Below are 20,950 nucleotides of genomic sequence, written 5' to 3' on the forward strand. Positions count from 1 at the left end.
GGTCCTTCTGTTTCTCCCTCTACGGCTGATACTAAAGGGTTACCCTTCCTTTGCAAATCCCTGGGTTTGGTAGATCCTTGGCGACTACTTCATCCATTTGAGCGGGACTATACCCACCAGTCGAGGGCGCACGGGACATTTTCTCGTTTGGACTATACCTTTATTTCCGAATCTCTCTTTTCTCGGGTGTCTGAAGCCACTATAGGACCTTTGGCGATATCCGATCACTGCCCTGTTTGGTTGGATGTGTCCTGGGGCTCGCCGCCTTCAGGGAGCTGTCGCTGGCGATTTCCTTCACACTTGAAAGATGATCCTACTTTTCTAACGCATTTGGGATCATGTTGGGAGGACTTCTTGATAACTAATGGACAACACCAATCCACTCCTGACCTCTTTTGGGAAACGGCCAAGGCTGTGCTCAGAGGTGCAATAATTTCCTTTGTCTCTGCTCGTCGTAAACGAATATCCCATGGTATTATTAGATTGGAGAATCAGTATACTAGATTAAAAGCACGTTATCTCCTTCATCCATCTCAAATATTAGGGGAGGAAATGCACTCGGTACAGGTAGCTCTTAATGCCTTACTGCACGATCGGGCAAAGCGCTCCCTTTTTTATAGGAAGTATAGATTCTATCGCTTTGGGAATAGAACAGGTAAACTGTTAGCTTCATTGACTAAAAATTGGCAGGACGATCGATACATTTCCCGTGTCAAGTCGGGAACTAATTCTTACCATACTAAACCGGCAGACATTGCAGAGACTTTTTACCAGCATTTCTCTACTTTTTATAAACATCCTGGCACTTATACAGGCCCTGATGTTTGTGACTATTTAGAAGATGCGGGCATGCCAAAATTTACAGACCTTCAGAGATCGGTACTAAATGGGCCGATACAAGGAACAGAGATTCAGAAAGCGATTAAAAATTTACGATCATGTACGGCCCCAGGCCCCGACGGGTTTTCTACTGAATTTTACAAAATCATGTCCCTGCAGGTGTGCGCACCTCTTCGAAATTATTATGAGGCGGCATTGGAGAACGGAACCTTTCCATCCCATGCTAATACTGCCACCATCACACTCCTCCATAAACCGGGAAAACCGAAAGATGAGGTAGACTCTTATCGTCCCATATCCCTGCTTAATGTGGACATAAAAATCTTAGCGCGATTACTGGCTAATCGCCTGACCCCTATATTGCCACATGTTGTTTCCTCTGCGCAAGCAGGTTTTGTCCAGGGTCGGCATTCTGTGGTGAATGTTAGGAGAGTGTTATTAGCAATGTCAAGAGCGCAAGCTACTTCTACCCCGGGTATTTTGGCCAGCCTGGACGCTGCAAAGGCCTTCGACCAAGTTAACTGGGACTATCTTTTTGAGGTGTTGCAATATATGGGGATAGCGGGCTGGTTTTGGTCAGCTTTGAGGGCGTTGTATACAGATCCTACTGCCTCCCTATTGGTGAATGGTATTCTGACACAGCCTTTTACAGTAGGCCGGGGTACTCGTCAGGGCTGTCCACTGTCTCCCTTACTGTTCTTGCTCTATCTGGAACCGCTAATACGTACGATTCAAAGGGATGACATCTTGGTGGGATTATCGGAAGGAATCTCTCAACTCAGAATACTGGCCTTTGCGGACGATATTCTGCTTACTCTTGCACAGCCACACCGCTCATTGACACGTGCATTAGAGCTTTTTGACGAATTTCATTTATATTCCGGACTGACACTAAATAAGCAGAAATCAATGGTACTTCCTTTACAACTCACTATTAGTGGCACTTGGCCGGACCCTTTTCCACTTGTATGGGCTACTTCACACATTAGATATTTGGGTGTCCTTTTACCTAGGGACTTAACCACTATGTACTCTATAAATATACTGCCTTTGCTCTCTCAGACGGAACGGCGTCTGCAGGCGTGGCGAACATATCCATTGACATTAATGGGTAGAATTGCCTTATACAATATGATGGTGATCCCCCAATGGCTTTATGTTTTACAAACGATACCTGTACTATTATCTCGCGCCCACCTTAGGCAACACCATAGCTCAGTCTCTCGTTTTCTTTGGGGGGGAAGTAGATCGAGGATCCCTGTACGAAACTTATCATTGCCTATTTCCCAGGGGGGCCTAGGTCTCCTACACATTGGTAGATTGAATGAGGCTTGTCAAATTCGACATCTAAATGACTGGTTTTGCAACACCTCCTATTTTACAGCTACCGGGGTGGAGTGTGCGGCTTTTACCCCTTATCACTTCAGTTACTTATTACATGCTGCTAGCCTACCTAAAAGGGAGAGGACCTATGGGGATTTGTTCCTATTTCCATTGAGAAGAATCTGGAGGTCTCTTTGCCGGCGCCTGGATATTAGATGTGATGTGTCTCCATGTCTTCCTGTCGCTGGCAATAGAGATTTTTCCCCGGGTATGCCATCGAAGGCTCGCCTTTGGTGGAATGGGAGGGGCATGTATTATTTATGGCATGTGTTGCAGTCTAATGGGTCTCTCCAATCCTTTCAATCCCTATGTGACTCTTCTATGTTCGAGCCCAGAGACTGGTTCTCCTATAAACAACTTCATCATTATATCAGCACTCTGCCCGGATCTGCCTTGAGAAAGGAAGTCCAGGATAAACTGTCTGAAGCATTTAGCTTGACGGCGCAGGAGCCCATACCATTGCGCTATCACCACCGCTTCCTGCAGGATTTGGCTGGAGACCTGGATTATGCTTCTCTGGCCAATCAATGGACTCAGGACTTACAAATTAATATTTCACAGGACATGCTCACACGGAGTTTCTCCTTGGGAATGAAACTATTGGTGTCCCCCGTTGAAAAAGAACGCTACTATAAATTCTTGGCCCGAGCATACTTTGCTCCAGTTCGGGCTTATCGGGCGCATGTGAGTACTACAGACTGTTGCCCGAGATGCGCGACCCCGAGGGCCACACTGGGACACATGTTTTGGTTATGTCCGGGAATACAAGCATATTGGAAAAGAATTGGACAGCACGTTCAATCCATGTGGAACTGTTCTTGGACACCCACGAACACCTTTCTTTTTACGTTGAAATTTAATCTTATGCCCAAACGTCCAGGAGCGGTAGCGTTTGTTCAGAAGACCATCTTTATGGGCCTTAAAACTATTCTTCAATGTTGGCTATCATCTAACACCCCTTCGTTGGCCCATTGGCGAGTGCAAATGATACAACTGGCAGGATACGAACGTCTGGCCATTGCTGATATGAACTCTAAATTAGGATCATCCTACTTAAGGTGTTGGTTACCATTTTGTGATACTCTGACACCAGTGGTTCGCAGTAGATTATTGAATTGATTTATACTTTGGCTGTTCCCAGGGGAGGGGGTGGGTGGGAGGGGTGGTAGGGTGGTTGACTTACTGGAATGGGCAGTGTTCTCTGACTATGTTACTGGACTGTTTGTTCATATGCTGTTATTTCATATTAATAATAATAATAAAACAGATTTCACATAAAATCCTAAGTAGCAACATTCTAGAGCTCAGACTGTGATGTCATAATGCCTCATTCCACCAATGCCTGAGCTCCATCCTCATCTGCTTTAAAATCCTAAATGGTTGAGGCTTGTGCAGTTAAGGCAGAGCTTACAGGAATGGAGCAGGGACAACAACAGTGACAGGGAAATTGAGTTCCTGTGGGGACAAATTTGTCCCTGTGCCATTCTGTACTCAGAAGGGCATAACACCCCTCAACCTCAATTTATGTCTTCTAGTTTTATCAATTTCCCTTCTCTGGAAAAGATTTGGTCCTATATTAATACCTTTCAAATATTTAAATGTCTGTATCATATCACCCCTGTCCCTCCTGTCCTCCAGTCTCTCCTCGTACTTCGTTTGGTGCAAACCCCCTAATATTTTTGTTGCTTTCCTCTGGTTTGAATATCTGAATAGTATATAAATGCTGTGGAATTATCTGTACTACTATTGGTTTAAGGTGGAAGTATTAGAATTGTTAAAACCTGTTTATTAGCCATCTTTGTTCACAGAAACTTTTTGGGATTTTTCCTGGCTCCACAAAGTATCCTTGTTTTTTATGCCTTTGGGATAGTAGGATCAAACATGAAAATTGGGTAAAAAAAGATTGGCCTTCGAGGGAATATATATGATGGTTGGAGGACAAAATGTAATCGATGAACCTTTAGTAGCACAAGAAAGAATCATACTGCCACCACTACATATAAAGAAAGCTAGGCATGATGAATAAATTTGTAATAGTTTTGAATAAAGATGGTTTGTGCATATGTTACCTGGACTTATCATAAAAACTGAAGGTAGATATTTTTGATGGTCCATAGGTCAGACAACTTATACATGACCCACATTTCATAGCATCAGTGAATGAAATCAAATCATGTGCCTGGTCTTCATTTATTCTTGTTATGAGAAACTTTCTTGGCAACAAAAAGGCAGACAACTACACACTAGTAGAGAATATGCTCTTTCTTTTCAACAGGCTTGGCTGTAACATGAGTGTTAAAGTCCATTATCTGTGCTTTCCAGAGAACCTTGGTGACTTAAGCGAGCAGCAAGATGAAAGATTTCACCAAGACATAAAATAATGGAAGCCAGATACCAAAGAAGATGGGATGCAGACATGATGGCAGACTATTGTTGGAATCTTATGCGGGATTGTCCTGGTAGATCCCACTCTCGGAAGTCTTACAAAAGGAGCTTCTTGTGTGTCGAATGACTGGAAAGTCTGTATCATAAACTTGTGCTTTTGGTATGAAATAAGTAGATTTTCATGTTGTACACTTTTCTTTTGTTTCCTTCATGCTTAAAAGATACTAATTTAAACACTACTTTAAAATATCCTGATTTTTTAATGGGCGAGCAGAGTGAAGAGCGGAATATGCCACTTGTTCTGTATCTCAAAACCTAGAGCTGATAGGAGAAAACTACTGCCATTTTTGGACTCAGCAGGTCAAATATACCCAGAAATAAAGGTACCAAAACGAGTGTTGGCCAGTGTTATTAATGCATGTGTTTACTGCCAAAGTAAAGAGGGACAACGCACACATTTGTTTGCACCTGACCAAACCATGCCACCTTCAAAATTGTGTGTGCTGCACACATATGAAGGTTAGTTATGGCTTTTTGAAAACCGGTAGCGCCTCCGAAAATGACTTCTTTACTGTCCTTGCTAAGTAGATAATAATCTGATAACATGGCAGTCTTCCCAAAAACTCTGTTTTGCGACAGAATGTAACCACAAAAAGCGTACACTTAGATTCTGTTTTAATAGACAAACATTTTATATGCAGAGTTTATTTTATATTAATACAAAATGCAGGTTTAATAATTTCTTATGTTAATTGTTCCAGTTCAGCTTCTCCCAGATCTAGGGCAAAGAAGCCAGTTTGTTGTGTTGAAGGACTGGGTGCTCTCTGTCTGGAACAGCCTGCCACCGAAGCACAGGGAAATCCACTTGTTTTTCAAGCCACCTGGCTACGGTGAGCAGCTGATGCTCGCAGAATGCGCGTGCGATGAACTGAAGCCCGAGTGGCAAGCCTCTGGCAGAAAGGGCAGCGGGAAGAGTCACGGCTGGCAGCCCTGAGGTTAAAAGTAAAATAGTTACACATAATTTGAACTGCACAGCATCTAACCGCCTGAGAGGGACATCACGAGGACAGTCAGGCAAGCAGATCACTGGATCTCTCCTGGTACACCATGCATGAACAGGGAAGTCCACTCTCCAGCTCAAATTTATCATAAAATGAACAGATACTGGGATTAACACAAGTAGATGTAATGGTGTTTTCTAATCATTGTTATATTCTGCAAAAGAAAAAAATAACCATGGAGCAGGGAGTGGACCAGCTCGTCTCTGTAGATTTCAACCTTACTGAATTTCTGGAAGATTCACGAGATATAAAAGGATGGAGTCTGTCCAGAGGAAGGCTACTAAAATGGTGGGTGGTCTTCATTATAAGGCGTATGGGAACAGACTTAAACATCTCAATCTGTAGACTTTGGAGGAAAGGCGGGAGAGGGGAGATATGATAGACACGTTTAAATACGCATGAGTCGAGTCTCTTTCATTTGAGAGGAAGCTCTGGAATGATGAAGTTAAGAGGTGATAGGCTCTGGAGTCATCTAAGGAAATACTTTTTTACAGAAAGGGTGGTAGATGCGTGGAACAGTCTCCCGGAAGAGGTGGTGGAGACAGAGACTGTATTTGATTTCAAAAGGACCTGGGATAGGCATGTGGGATCTCTCAGAGAGAGAGATGACGGTTACTGTGGATGGGCAGACTAGATGGGCCATTTGGCCTTTATCTGCCATTATGTTTCTAAGAAGTGATCAAGCTCGGCCCACTCTAATGGTGACTTGTTTCAGCGCATTAGATAAAGCTTTAATTAAGAGGCTATATTTTAAAAACAAGGAAGCAAAGTTCTTTGGTGACAGGGTTTTGATTTTTCCTGATGTGGCCAGAACTACACAGCTCAGGAGGAAGCCTTTTTGGCATTGAAACCCGAGGGCTGTTAATTTGGGACCCCCATTTTTCCTTAAATTCCCCTGTAAGTGTTTGTTACATTTACAAAATAAGGATTATGTCTTTTGGGATCCTACACAACGAGAATTATTTTTTCAGGTTAATGAGAAACAAGGATAGACCTAATTGTTCAGACTTTAAATTAGGGGTCAAGTATTTTTTTATGCAATGCCTGAAAAAATTTAGGACTATTGTCCTAGGAATACATTCTTTAAATATTTCTTTATGTAATTAGCGCTTTTCTCTCAGAAATTGTGGGCTAGATAGAATTTCTTGATAAACTGGAAACTGTTATTTCCTTATTTCTGTATTTCCATGTCTTAACTTAGTATGAAACATTATTGAAAAAAAATGAATAATAAAAAAAAAGAAATATACAGAGTATATCAGAAAGACCTTCCGGGTTCGTGTGAAGAAGGGAAAACTGAAGGGGGCAGCAGAGCCCTCTGGAGAAGGAGGAGGAGTTGAAAACGTGGAGTGGATTTCTTCTGCATAGCTTGCGAGCATGGAGAGAATACCCTACAGTCCAGAATGACATACCTATTGCACTAGAGCAGTGATTCCCAACCCTGTCCTGGAGGAACACCAGGCCAATCGGGTTTTCAGGCTAGCCCTAATGAATATGCATGAGAGAGATTTGCATATGATGGAAGTGATAGGCATGCAAATTTGCTTCATGCATATTCATTAGGGCTAGCCTGAAAACCCAATTGGCCTGGTGTTCCTCCAGGACAGGGTTGGGAACCACTGCACTAGAGCAGGGATGTCAAAGTCCCTCCTTGAGGGCCACAATCAAGTTGGGTTTTCAGGATTTCCCCAATGAATATGCATGAGATCTATTAGCATACAATGAAAGCAGTGCATGCAAATAGATCTCATGCATATTCATTGGGGAAATCCTGAAAATCCGACTGGATTGCAGCCCTCGAGGAGGGACTTTGACACCCATGTGCTCTTGTTTGACACTAGAGTGCTCTTGTTGCATGGTATTCCAATTGGCCAAGCTCACTGAATAGTGGAGCAAGTTTTCAAGTTTTCTTTAAAAATTTGATATTCTGCCCATCAGATGTCTAAGTGGAGTACAAATGAGTCTACAATAAAAAGTCTAGATCTTTGAGGTCTAGAAAGATGCTCTGACCTCCCTGGGCTTACCAGCCATGTTTGCAGACTGTGTGAAGATGTCCTCTTGAGCACTGCGGGTCCGATTGTCTTCCTTGATGAACTCTTTGAATTGTGTTGCATCGCCAAGGGTGGTGGGGGTGAGCAGGATATCCACTCCTGAATGGAATACCTTCACGAAGTCCTCAGCAATGAGGCGCCTCACCTTCTGGGCTTTGAGAAAGTAGTGCTTGTAGTTTCTGCAAAGAGAGTGACCTTGAGAAAGAAACGCAGATACCACTAAAGTCTTTCTAGAAGTGAGAACAGTCTATGCCAGCGCCAATCTGCCACCATGTCTTAGCATGCATGATATCAAGTCTCCAAAGCATGTACCAAGAAATGTCTCATTCTGCACTGCCAGCGTCCATGAACACATGTAAACAGATCCACATTTAATCCTTTCTACAGCCTAGACCAGGCCTGTCCTTGTTTAGTCCTTGAGGGCAGGTTTTCAGGACATCTCTAATCAACATGCATGAGAAAGATTTGCATTGCCACTACATCCCCTCTATTCAGATCTCTCTCATACACAGTCATTTTGAATAGGCCGGAAATCTGGCCTGCTCCCAGCCCTCAAGTACAGAGCTTGGACAAACCTGGCCTAGACAGTTAGGTCCTGAGTCTATAAAAGGCACCTAGATTGGGTCACCTAACTTAATTTTTTTAATTGGCTTGGCACTGATAATTGAAAGTGCTATTAAAAATTAATAAAAAAAACAAATTTAAAAAATAATTTACCAGTAGGCCCCTAACTCTGTAGGCACCTATATGGGCATGACTTGCGTTAGGTGCCGTTATATTAGGGCCAAGAAAACCCTGGTCTGATATACCAGCACCAATCATTATGATGCCCTACAAGCACTTTAAATTGATTTAGATGCGATTCTCCAAATGGTGCCTATTAACTTTGATTGATAATAATAATAATAATTTTATTTTTTATATACCGCCATACCCGGCGAGTTCTAGGCAGTTTACATCAATTAGAATAGGATCTACGTTTTCAAGCAGATTTACAAACAAATAAACAATTAAGTAACAAATAAAAACCGAAATTGACAGAGGATGGAGGGAGGTTGTTGAAGAAAGGGAAGAGAGAAGCTATAAAGGGGGGAGAGAGCTGGGGGGGGGAGGAGAAATGAGAGCGGGTGGGGCCGCTAGGGGTCTTGTTTGGTGAATAGGTAAGTTTTGATATGCGGGAGTTGTCACTTTGGCACTGTTTATAGAATGTGGCCCTTAGCGCTGTTTCTGCCAGAATCATTTCTTTACATGCCAACAGCCTGGGAATGGATTTCAGTTTTTTTGCACAAATGCTTGCTCTACAGTTTGAACTTTATTTTGGTTTTCAGGTAGAAGGTAAAATCCTCAAGGTTCCCTTGATAAAACCCTTCACATTTTAATTCATTTCTATTGTGCTCAAGATATCCATGTGCTCCTACTTTTCTAAGGGAGGCCTGTAGACCATAAGCACATAAGAATAGCTTTCCTGGGTCATCCCAGTAGTCCGCTCTCATGGTGGCCAAGCCAGGTCACTAGTACCTGGCCAAAACCCAAGGAGTAGCAATAGTCCATGCTACTGATCCAGGGCAAGGAATATTGCTCCTTCTTGGGTTTTGATCTTTCCATGTGTACTCTAACAGGGTTGAATAATATGTTGGGCACTAACCTACAAGTGAGCGAGGAGGGTGTGGACTTCTCTCCTGACAATTTTTTTTTTTTTAAAGTTTAGGGGGTGTGGAGCATCATCGGGGAGGGGGGTGTAACATATGCACATCTGTGCCCATTAAAAACAAACAAACCAAAACAACAAAACCTACTCTTCCTGCCCCAAACAGCTGAGTGGGAGGAGGCTGCTTCAGGGCTTCCCCAGTGACTGATCGGATGGGATTACGACAGAACTCCGGGAAACTCATTTGCTGTTTTCAAATCAGACTTTTCCCGGTCCTACAGCAGGATTTTAACAGCAATTTTAGAGTATCTGGGTCTCAGGATTTTATAGGCCTCAGTCATACCTCCGCCCTCAGCCTCTTTAGTCTTTCCTCATAAAGGAATCATTCCATCCCCTTCCTCTGTAAGTTTTCTAACCCTATTATATCTTTTATCATATAAGAGAACCAGAACCACATACAATACAATATCAGGTATAGTTGCATCATAGAGTAATAGAGAGGTATAATGATATTCTCTATTTTATTTCCCATTCTTTGTTCACTTCTTTTTTTGAGCATAGCAGCATACATGGTTAAGGGGCTGGAACTGGGCTTCTTCTCCCTTGAAAAGAGGAGACATGATCGAAACATTCAAGATAATGAAGGGAATAGACTTAGTAGATAAAGACAGGTTGTTCACCCTCTCCAAGGTAGAGAGAACGAGAGGGCACTCTCTAAAGTTAAAAGGGGATAGATTCCGTACAAAATAAGGAAGTTCTTCTTCATCCAGAGAGTGGTAGAAAACTGGAACGCTCTTCCGGAGGCTGTTATAGGGGAAAACACCCTCCAGGGATTCAAGACAAGGCTGGACAAGTTCCTGCTAAACTGGAACATACGCAGGTGAGGCTGGATTCATTTAGAGCACTAGTCTTTGACCTAAGACCTAATGGACCACTGGTCTGACCCAGCTGCAGCAATTCTTATGTTCTTATGTACTGAATTGTTCCGTCCCTTTGGTTGCTGTTCTCTGTACCTTTTCTGGTTTCCCTTGATCTTTTACTGAGAAGAAGTGACAAGAATCGTTCAGTTTTCCAAATGAATCAATAGTGGCATTATGAGAATCTTGATTTTATGTTCTATTCTTTTCCAAATAATCTCTTACGTTCTTGTTTTCTTTTATCACTGCAATGGTATACCTTCCAAACAGGAAGTCTTGGTTGCATAACTTCAATTCATTCAAAATACAGTGGCTCGCTTATTCTGTGGTCTTCAAATGTTACAGATTGCATTTCTCTCATTCTCAAGGTCCTCCACTGCCTGCCAATTGCTTTCAGAATTCAATTTCAAACTGTCAATATAATTTAATATCTTGAAATCAAACCAATGGCAGCAGATTTAAAATTGGTTCAAATTTAACATTCCAAGGTATAAGGTTTGGTCCTCACAAGAGGGATTATTTGCATAAGTTTGTGGATTTAAGGAATAAAGAACTTTGTGGGCTAATATTTTAGACTGTTAGGTTATTAAAAGACTATTTAAGCTTTTGGAAGCACTGCAAGAGTTGACTTTTATCAAGAAATAAATTCTTTTTCTTATTTTGGAATCTGATCTGCTTTTATTTTGAGATGTTTTTATGTTGATGTATTTTTTATGTTATGTTTGTTTTATTTTTAATTGTATTACATACACTATATATACTGTTTTGCCTTTTGGATGAGTTTTCACTTATTTTATATCTTTATTTTCGGCCTCTTTTACAAAGCCGTGCAGCGACAGCCCCGAAGCCCTTTAAATCTCTATGGGCTTCGGGATCGTTAGCGCAGCTTTGTAAAAGAGGCCGTTAGTACTGTATGATATTCTTCACTGCCTTTAGCCATTTTAGGATGGACAGGAATATAAATTATAAATATATAAGGGATCCCCCAGTGAATCCCTTTTCAGTAATGTGGATTCTTGGGTTACATAAATAATTTTATTTGTTTTTAGGTCCTGAAGATGAAGAGTCATTCTCATTCAGTATCCAGCCTTCCCCACCTTCTGATATTCAAAGAACATAACATAACATAGTAAAAGACAGCAGATAAAGAAGAACATAGGAATAGCCTTACTGGGTCAGACCAATGGTCCATCAAGCCCAGTAGCCCATTCTCATGGTGGCCAATCCAGGTCACTAGTACCTGACCAAAACCCAAGGAGTAGCAATATTCCATGCTACCAATCCAGTGCAAGCAGAGGCTTTCCCCAAGTCTTTCTCAATAACAGACTATGGACTTTTCCTCTAGGAACTTGTCCAAACCTTTTTTAAAACCAGGTACGCTATCCGCTCTTACCACAACCTCTGGCAATGTGTTCCAGAGCTTAACTATTCTCCGAGTGAAAAAAAAATTTCTCCCATTGGTTTTAAAAGTATTTCCCTGTAATTTAATCGAGTGTCCCCTAGTCTTTGTCACTTCTGATGGAGTGAAAAATCGATCCACTTGGACCCATTCTACACCACTCAGGATTTTGTAGACTTCAATCCTATCTCTCCTCAGCCGTCTCTTTTCCAAGCTGAAGAGCCCTAACCGTTTTAGTCTTTCCTCATACCAGAGGAGTTCCATCCCCTTTACCATCTTGGTCGCTCTTCTTTGAACCTTTTCTAGTGCCACTATATCTTTCTTGAGTTAAGGAGACCAGAATTGAATGCAATACTCCAAATGAGGTTGCACCATTGAGCGATATAGGGGCATTATGACATTCTTGGTCTTGTTAACCATCCCTTTGTAAATAATTCCTAGCATCCTATTTGCTTTTTTGGCCGCTGCCGCAGGAACAGCCAGGAACAGCAGCTGACCACTTAATGTGCATCTCACTGGATAACCAATCATTTTCACTGGCATTTGACTAGTTATCACTGCTGAAAATGTAGGTTTGCAGTAGTTACTACAAGGCCCACTTAAAAAAAATCTTCCAACCTCTTTGTCATCCTGCTATTCTCTAAATTGATTAATCTCTTTTGCCAAAGGGATACTTTTCTTCATCTTGAAACACTCATGGGCCATACCATAAACTCTGCTGGTTCTTAACTCTCCACCTCTTATCTCTTCCTCTCATCCTCTTTCCATAGACCTCATAGAAACATAGAAAGATGACAGCAGAAAAGGGCCATAGCCCATGAAGTCTGCCCACTCCATTAACCCTCCCCAAACAACCCCCTAAGGGGTCGCTCACAGGTGGCATCACCTCTACACTGCCCTCGTAAAGATCCGTCGTGGGCATCCCATTTATTCTTAAAATCTTGTATGCTGCTGGCTGCGATCACTTGCTCTGGGAGTTTGTTCCAATGGTCTACCACTCTTTCTGTGAAGAAGCACTTCCTGGTATCCCCATGAAATTTCCTGCCCCTGATTCTTAGCGGATGTCCTCTTGTGGCCGACGGACCCTTGAAAGAGAAAATGTTGTCTTCCACCTCTATGCGGCCAGTGATGTACTTAAATGTCTCAATCATGTCTCCCTTCTCCCTACGCTCTTCGAGAGAGTATAGCCGCAATCTGTGCAGCCTGTCCTCGTATGAGAAATCCTTAAGCACCAAGATCATCCTAGTGGCCATGCGCTGAACCGTCTCAACTCTCAGTACGTCCTTACGGTAGTGTGGCCTCCAGAATTGCACACAATACTCCAGATGAGGTCTCACCATGGTTCTGTACAATGGCATTATGACCTCCGGCTTACGGCTAACAAAGCTTCTACGGATACAACCCAGCATTTGTCTAGCCTTGGATGTAGCCTTTTCCACTTGGATGGCTGTTTTCATGTCTCTACTAATGATCACCCCTAAGTCCCGCTCTGCTGCCATCCTAGCCAAGGTCTCGCCGTTCAGTGTGTATGTTCTGCACGGATTATTGTTGCCAAGGTGCATGATCTTGCATTTTTTCGCTTTGAAGCCCAGCTGCCAGGTCATGGACCAATGTTCCAGTAAAAGCAGGTCTTGCTTCATGCTGTCGGACAAATAAGAACATAAGAACATAAGAATTGCCATCTCCGGATCAGACCCATGGTCCATCGAGTCCGGCGATCCGCATACGCGGAGGCCCAGTCAGGTATACACCTGATTGTTCTAATCACCCATATCCCTCTATGCCTCTCATAAGGAGATGTGCATCTAATTTGCCTTTGAATCCTAGCACAGTGGATTCCTTAATAACCTCCTGTGGAAGAGCATTCCATGCGTCCACCACTCGCTGCGTAAAGCAGAACTTCCTGACATTTGTCCTGGACTTGTCACCCCTTAGCTTCAAACCATGTCCTCTTGTCCGTGTCACATTGGACAATGTAAATAATTTGTTTTTCTGCTCTATTTTATCGATGTCTTTCAGTATTTTGAACGTCTCTATCATGTCCCCTCGCAGCCTCCTCTTCTCAAGGGAGAACAATCCTAGTTTCTTGAGTCGTTCCTCATATTCCAATTTCTCCATACCTCTTATTAGTTTCGTTGCTCGTCTCTGCACCCTCTCCAGCAGTTTTATATCCTTCTTTAGGTTGGGAGACCAATGTTGGACACAGTATTCCAAGTGTGGTCTGACCATTGCTCTATAAAGCGGCATTATGACTTTCTCCGATCTACTCGTGATTCCTTTCTTTATCATGCCCAACATTCTGTTTGCTTTCTTTGCCGCTGCCGCACATTGTGCCGACGGCTTCAGGGTCCTATCTATCAGTACACCCAGGTCCTTTTCTTGTTCGCTCTTACCCAGAGTTGCTCCTGACATTCTATACTCGTGTTCCTTATTCTTACTACCTAAATGCATTACTTTGCATTTCTCCACGTTGAACTTCATCTGCCATTGCTCTGCCCATTTCTCTAGCTGATACAAGTCGCTCTGGAGTTCCTCGCTATCTTCCTGCGATCTGATTTCCCGGCATAGCTTTGTGTCGTCTGCAAACTTAATGATCTCACTGGATATTCCGCCTTCCAGGTCATTGATATATATATTAAATAGAATCGGCCCAAGTACCGAGCCCTGGGGCACACCACTAGTCACTTTCTCCCAGTCTGAGAACTTCCCATTTATGCCCACTCTCTGCTTCCTGTTTTCCAGCCATTTGCCTATCCACCTTTGTATATCTCCCTCTATTCCATGGCTTTGTAGTTTCCTGAGAAGTCTTTCATGCGGAACTTTGTCGAATGCTTTCTGGAAGTCCAAATAAATTATGTCCACCGGCATTCCACTATCAATTTGCTTGTTCACGGTCTCAAAAAATTGAAGCAAATTCGTTAAACATGATTTCCCTTTCCTGAACCCATGTTGACTGGGTTTCAGCAAGTCGTGTGTATCTAAGTGCCGGACTATGCTATCCTTGATCAGTGCTTCAACCATCTTTCCAGGGACAGACGTAAGGCTCACTGGTCTGTAGTTGCCCGGTTCTCCTCTCGATCCTTTCTTGAAAATTGGCGTGACATTCGCTATCTTCCAGTCATCTGGTATCTGTCCAGTTCTGATTGTCAGATTGGTGAGTTTTTGCAATAACTCTCCGATTTCAATCTTCAATTCTTTTAAGACTCTCGGATGAATTCCATCCGGTCCAGGGGATTTGTCACTTTTAAGTTTGTCGATCTGGTAGTATATCTGGTCCAACTCCACTTCAACTGTGGTGAGGCTGTCTTCTATTACTCCATTAAACACTTTCATTGCCTCTGGTATTTTTGCAGTATCCTCCTCCGTAAAGACAGACGCAAAGAAGGAATTTAGTTTGTCCGCAATTTGTTTATCTTCCTTAATGTACCCTTTTCTTCCCTGGTCGTCCAGGGGTCCCACCGCCTCTTTTGCGGGTTTTTTCCCTTTCACGTATCTAAAGAAGGGCTTGAAGTTCTTGGCCTCTTGCGCTATTTTTTCTTCATAGTCCTTACTTAGTGTTACATAGTTTGGCGTCGTCGGCAAACAATGCTATCTTACCTTGAAGCCCCTGGGTCAGGTCTCCTATGAATATATTGAAAAGAATCGGTCCCAGGACCAAACCCTGCGGCACTCCACTGGTCACCCTCGACGTTTTGGAGAGGGCACCGTTAACCAACACTCTCTGAAGTCTACCATTTAGCCAGTCATTGACCCATTGAGTTAGTGTTGCACCTAATCCCATCGATTTCATTTTGTTCAATAATCTACGGTGGGGGATGCTGTCAAAAGCTTTACTGAAGTCCAAGTACACGACGTCCAGGGACTCTCCCTGGTCCAGCTTTCTAGTTACCCAGTCAAAGAAGCTGATAAGATTGGCATGACCTACCCTTGGTGAAACCGTGTTGGTGGGGGTTGCATAGATTCTCCTCATTCAGGATAGTGTCTAATTCACGTTTGATTAGCGTTTCCATGAGCTTACTCACAATCGAAGTGAGACTCACCGGTCTGTAATTCGCAGCCTCTGCCCTGCAACCTTTTTTGTTCACCTTGAGTTTTGATAGCTCGCTGTAGACGTCACTGGGTGTAAACTTGTGGTTCAGAAACGGGTCTCCCGAGTTGTGCTTCTCCTGCAACTGTGGGCCGGACCCTGGCCCCTCGCAGGTGAAGACTGAGCAGAAGTACTCATTTAATAGTTCGGCTTTATCTGTGTCTGATTCTGTATAACTCCCATCAGGTTTTCTGAGGCGTACTATCCCATCCGTGTTTCTTTTTCTGTCACTAATATACCTGAAGAAAAATTTGTCCCCCTTTTTGATGTTCTTTGCTAAGTTTTCTTCTATTCGAAGCTTGGCCTCTTTGACTGCCAGTTTGACAGCTGCTGACTTGGCTGTATATTTTGTTCTAGCCTCTTTTTCCCCCGAGCATTTGTAGGATATGAAAGCATGCTTCTTGTCTTTGACTAGATCTGATATCTCTGTGGTGAACCATTGAGGTCTGTTGTTTCTTCTCTGTTTTCTTACTGATCTTATGTAGTGGTTTGTTGCTGTGTGTAGGATAGATTTCAAGGTTGACCACATAGCCTCCACATCATTGGTCATCGCTTGGTGTTGCAGTGCTTGAAGGACAAAATCTCCCATGCGTTTAAAGTCCGTGCCTCGAAAGTTGAGTACTTTTGTTGTCGTGCTTGATCTAGAGAAACCCTTTTTGAGGATGAACCATATCATATTGTGGTCGCTGGTGACTAGCTTATCGCCTACCGAGACCTCCGAGACGCTTTCTCCGTTGGTGAGCACCAGATCCAGTATCACTTGGGCCCTAGTAGGCTCCAGCACCAATTGCTTGAGTCATGCTCCCCTTATGGAGGAGAGCAGCCTTCTGCTGCCACTGGTAGATGCTGAAAGTGCGTTCCAATCTGCATCTGGCATATTGAAATCCCCTAGCAGTACTGTATCCCCCCGTAAGGTGATATTCTCAATGTCATTGATTAATTCAGTGTCCTTGTCTTCCTGCTGTCTTGGAGGTCTGTATATTACACCAAGGTACAGGCATTTTTCGTTGCCTCTGGCGAGGTTAACCCAGAGGGATTCCCCAGTGTACTTGACATCTGTTATTCTTGTAGTTTTGATGCCCTCTCTGGTGCATAGTGCCACCCCTCCCCCTACCTTGCCCTCTCTGTCTTGGCGAAGCAAGTTGTAACCCGGTATAGCCATATCCCACCCATGAGAGTCCGTGAACCAAGTCTCAGAAATTGCTACTACATCTAGGTCAGCAGTTGTTATTTCGGTCTCTAATTCCAGAATTTTATTGCCCAGACTGCGTGCATTAACATACATAGTCCTCCATACCCTGTGACTGCTAGGCTCCCGAGGGGAGTTTTCCATCTGAACTGACGTGGCACCTAAAGAATTGTTTGCAAGGTGAGTACATACCTCGGACACAGAAGTGGAATAGTGACTCTCCTCCTCTGGATAGTTGCTGAGTTAGTGCAATAACTGGTCACTCCTATACCACTGGGCTCCTAATTGGATACTAGACAATAAGAACATATTGTGATGCCATAATGCCTCATTCCACCAATGCCTAAGAGCTAACCTCATCAGTGATGTCACAATGGCTTCACCGTTCTATACTTGGCTCACTTCTGATACTGAATTGGAGGAGTGCGTGGTACAGCCTCATCACCCTGAAAGTTGTGGGTTCAAACCCTGTGCTACTCCCTGTGACCCTGGGCAAGTCACTTAATCCTCCACTGCCCCAGGTACATTAGATAGATTGTGAGCCCGCTGGGACAGAGAGGGAAAATGCTTGAAGTGCCTGTATATAAACCGCTTTGAGTGTGGTTGTAAAACTACAAAAAGGCAGTATAGAAGTCCCAATCCCTTTCCCTTTAACATGAGCAAGTGCAAAGTGATGCATGTGGGAAAGAGGAACCTGAACTCTAGCTACGTGATCCAGGGTTCCACATTAGGAGTCACCACCTAGGAAAAGGATCTAGGTGTCATCGTTGAGGATACATTGAAACCCTCAGCTCAATGTGCGGCAGTGCCTAAGAAAGCAAATAGAATGTTAGAAATTATCAGGAAAGGAACGGAAAACAAAGATGAGAATGTTAGAATACTCTTGTATCGCTCTATGGTATGGCTGCACCTCGAATACTGTGTGCAATTCTGGTTGCCACATCTCAGAAAAGATATAGCGGAATTAGAAAAGGTACAGAGAAGGGTCACAAAAATGATCAACGGTTTGGGACAACTTCTTTAGGAGGAGAGGCTAAAGCAGCTGGGGCTCTTTAGCTTGGAGAAGAGACGGCTCAGGGGTGATATGATAGAGGTCTATAAAATACTGAGTGGAGTGGAAAGGGTAGATGTGAATCGCTTGTTCACTCTTTCCAAAAATACTAGGACTAGGGGGCATGTGATGAGGCTACTAAGTAGTACATTTAAAACAAACTGTTTCTGTACAAGTTTATGCTTGATTGTTTTATTATGAAAATGATAATTAAAAAAACCCAAAACAAACTGGAGAAAATATTTCTTCACACAACATGAAATTAAACTCTGGAATTCATTGCTGGAGAATGTGGTGAAATCAGTTAGATTTAGCAGGGTTTAAAAAAAGGTTTGGATAATTTCTTAACAGAGAAGTCCATATGCCAATATTGAGATGGCTTGGGGAAATTCACTGCTTATTCCTAGGATAACCAGCATAAAATCTGCTTTACTACTTGGGACCTGGGTTGGCCACTGTTGGAAACAGGATGCTGGGCTTGAAATTCCCTCGGTACCACCAAAGTGATGGACAGCAGGGCAAAAAAAATGCTAATGAGGCTCTCTAAACAAAATCTCACAGGAAGGAATTGACTATTCAAGAGTTCAGGAATGATGTGCCTAACGCACTAGAAAGTAGAAGTTGCAGAAGGACCTTACAAGACTGGGCATTCAAATGGCAGATGAAATTGAATGTGGACAGATACAAAGTTATGCTACACCGCTTAGGAAAAGGATTAGGTATCATCATGGGCAATATGTTAAAATCTTCAGCAATGGCAGCCAAAAATAGCAAATAAAATGTTAGGAATTATTACGACTAAAATGGTGTGTAGTCTTCATCAAGGCGTATGGAGATAGATTTAAAGATCTCAATCTGTATACTTTGGAGGAAAGGCGGGAGAGGGGAGGGGAAGGGAAATTGAAAACTCTTCTCTTTGACATCTGAATCTACATGCATCTTTCTCTCTCTCCCCCCTCAATTCAGCTACCATCCTTTAAGTCTTTTCTCTTTCCCTCTCCCTGACTCCGCCCTTCTCTTGTCTCCACCTTCCCTCTGTAAATGGCCTTGAGCCTACACAGGTATGAACGACACACAAATAGAAGATTAGATTAGATGATAGAGACATTTAAATACCTACGTAATATAAATGTGCATGAGTCGAGCCTCTTTCATTTGAAAGGAAGCTCTGGAATGAGAAGTCATAGGATGAAGTTAAGAGGTGATAGGCTCAGGAGTAATCTAAGGAAATACTTTTTTACAGAAAGGGTGGAAGATGCGTGGAACAGTCTTGCGGTAGAGGTGGTGGAGACAGAGACTGTGTCTGAATTCAAGAAAGAATGAGATAGGCACGTGGGATCTCTTAGAGAGGAAGAGATAATGGTTACTGCGGATGGGCCATTTGTCTGCCATCTTTTTCTGTTTCTATTAGGAAAGGAGTAGAGATCATCATAATGCCTCTAAATTAGTCAATGGTGCAGCTACACCTTAAGTCCCGTGTGCAACTGTGGTCACTACATTTCACAACATAGAGCAGAATTAGAAAAGGTACAGAGAAGATTAAGGGCAAGGAACGAGTCCCAGATGAGGAAAGGTTAGGGATGTTGGGGCTCTTCAGTTTGGAGACGAAAGGGCTGACAAGAGATAAGATAAAGTTTATAAAAGGATTCGAGGAATGGAATGGCTACATACAAATTCGTTGTTTACACTTTCAAAAAACAGAGTCCAGGGAACGCACCATGAAACAAAACATTTTTAAAAATACACGTTTAAGCTTTGGAATTTGCTGCTGGAGGATGTGGTGAAAGCACTTAACACAGCTTGGTTTAAAAGAGGTTTGGAAAAGTTCCTTGAGGAACAGTCCTTAAAGCAATTTTAATAAGAGAAATCAACAGAGAGGGGACATGATCGAAACATTCAAGGTACTGAAGGGAATAGACTTAGTAGATAAAGACAGGTTGTTCACCCTCTCCAAAGTAAGGAGAACGAGAGGGTACTCTCTAAAGTTGAAAGGGGATAAATTCCGTATAAACGTAAGGAAGTTCTTCTTCATCCAGAGAGTGGTGGAAAATTGGAATGCTCTTCCGGAGGCTAGTTGGACAAGTTCCTGCTAAACTGGGACGTACACAGGTGAGGTTGGACTCATTTTAGAGCACTGGTCTTTGAGGCTGCCGCGTGAGCGGACTGCTGGGCAGGATGGACCACTGGTCTGACCCAGCAGCGGTAATTCTTATGAAATTTTTACTACTTTTTGGGATCTAGCCTGGTACTTGTGACCCAGCTTGGTCAGCAGTGGAAATAGGATACTGGGCTGTATGAAACTTTGATCTGACCCACAGAAGCAATTTTTATGTTCTGTAAATTGCACAATGTTCACTATGCTATAACTACATGTATGTTCAATTAGTTCATTTATGAAGTGCTGAAACTGAGATCTCTCTCTAAGCAGAAAAACATGCATTTGGAAAATGCAGCTATTTCTGAAAACAAATCCTATAAATGCTGCTTTTGTTTAATGCATGAGTTATGACAAGTCATTAATAAAATTTCAGAAAACACTTCCTTCTCAGTTTCCCCACTGCCATGCTCACCCTTATCCAACTGTGAAAAAGAAACCAAACAACCAGCCCATCCAGTCTGCCCAGTTATTCACTTACAAGATCCCCACTTAATTCCCTCCAGCACCCAGAAGCTCCATATTGATCTAGAAAGTCAGTAATACTACCATGGCTGTGGCGCAGACATCTGGTCTCTTGGGTCCCCTGTTGCCAAATGACCTGCTAAGTGAGCACTTGCATTTCCACTAGAACACTAACTATTACATTGCTGAAAGGTCATGGTTACCAGATATCTGGATTTACCCGGACAGGTCCTCTTTTTAGAGGTCTCTCCGGGTGTCCAGATGGATTTTCAAAACCTGGCAATTTATCTGGCTTTTGGAAGGCCTCCGAGCATCTACG

At 42.9% G+C, this 20,950-nt stretch overlaps 1 protein-coding gene across 2 annotated transcripts in view; it reads right to left on the reverse strand.

The window, feature by feature from the left end:
* Positions 1-5,256: 5,256 nt before the first annotated feature.
* QRSL1 (glutaminyl-tRNA amidotransferase subunit QRSL1) overlaps positions 5,257-20,950 on the reverse strand; it is a 110,941-nt gene continuing 95,247 nt past the window's right edge. Inside the window, exons 10-11 of one of the 2 annotated variants that reach the window (XM_033936855.1) lie at positions 7,694-7,899; positions 5,257-5,598 (exon numbers count right to left, since the gene is read on the reverse strand). In XM_033936855.1, the coding sequence (XP_033792746.1) occupies positions 5,387-5,598; positions 7,694-7,899 (418 nt within the window). In that variant the 3' untranslated portion in view covers positions 5,257-5,386. The remainder of the gene's footprint in view (positions 5,599-7,693; positions 7,900-20,950) is intronic. The other variant, XM_033936856.1, reaches the window with a different exon arrangement.

This window comes from Geotrypetes seraphini, chromosome 3, assembly GCF_902459505.1.
Source record: "Geotrypetes seraphini chromosome 3, aGeoSer1.1, whole genome shotgun sequence".
Taxonomy (NCBI): domain Eukaryota; kingdom Metazoa; phylum Chordata; class Amphibia; order Gymnophiona; family Dermophiidae; genus Geotrypetes; species Geotrypetes seraphini.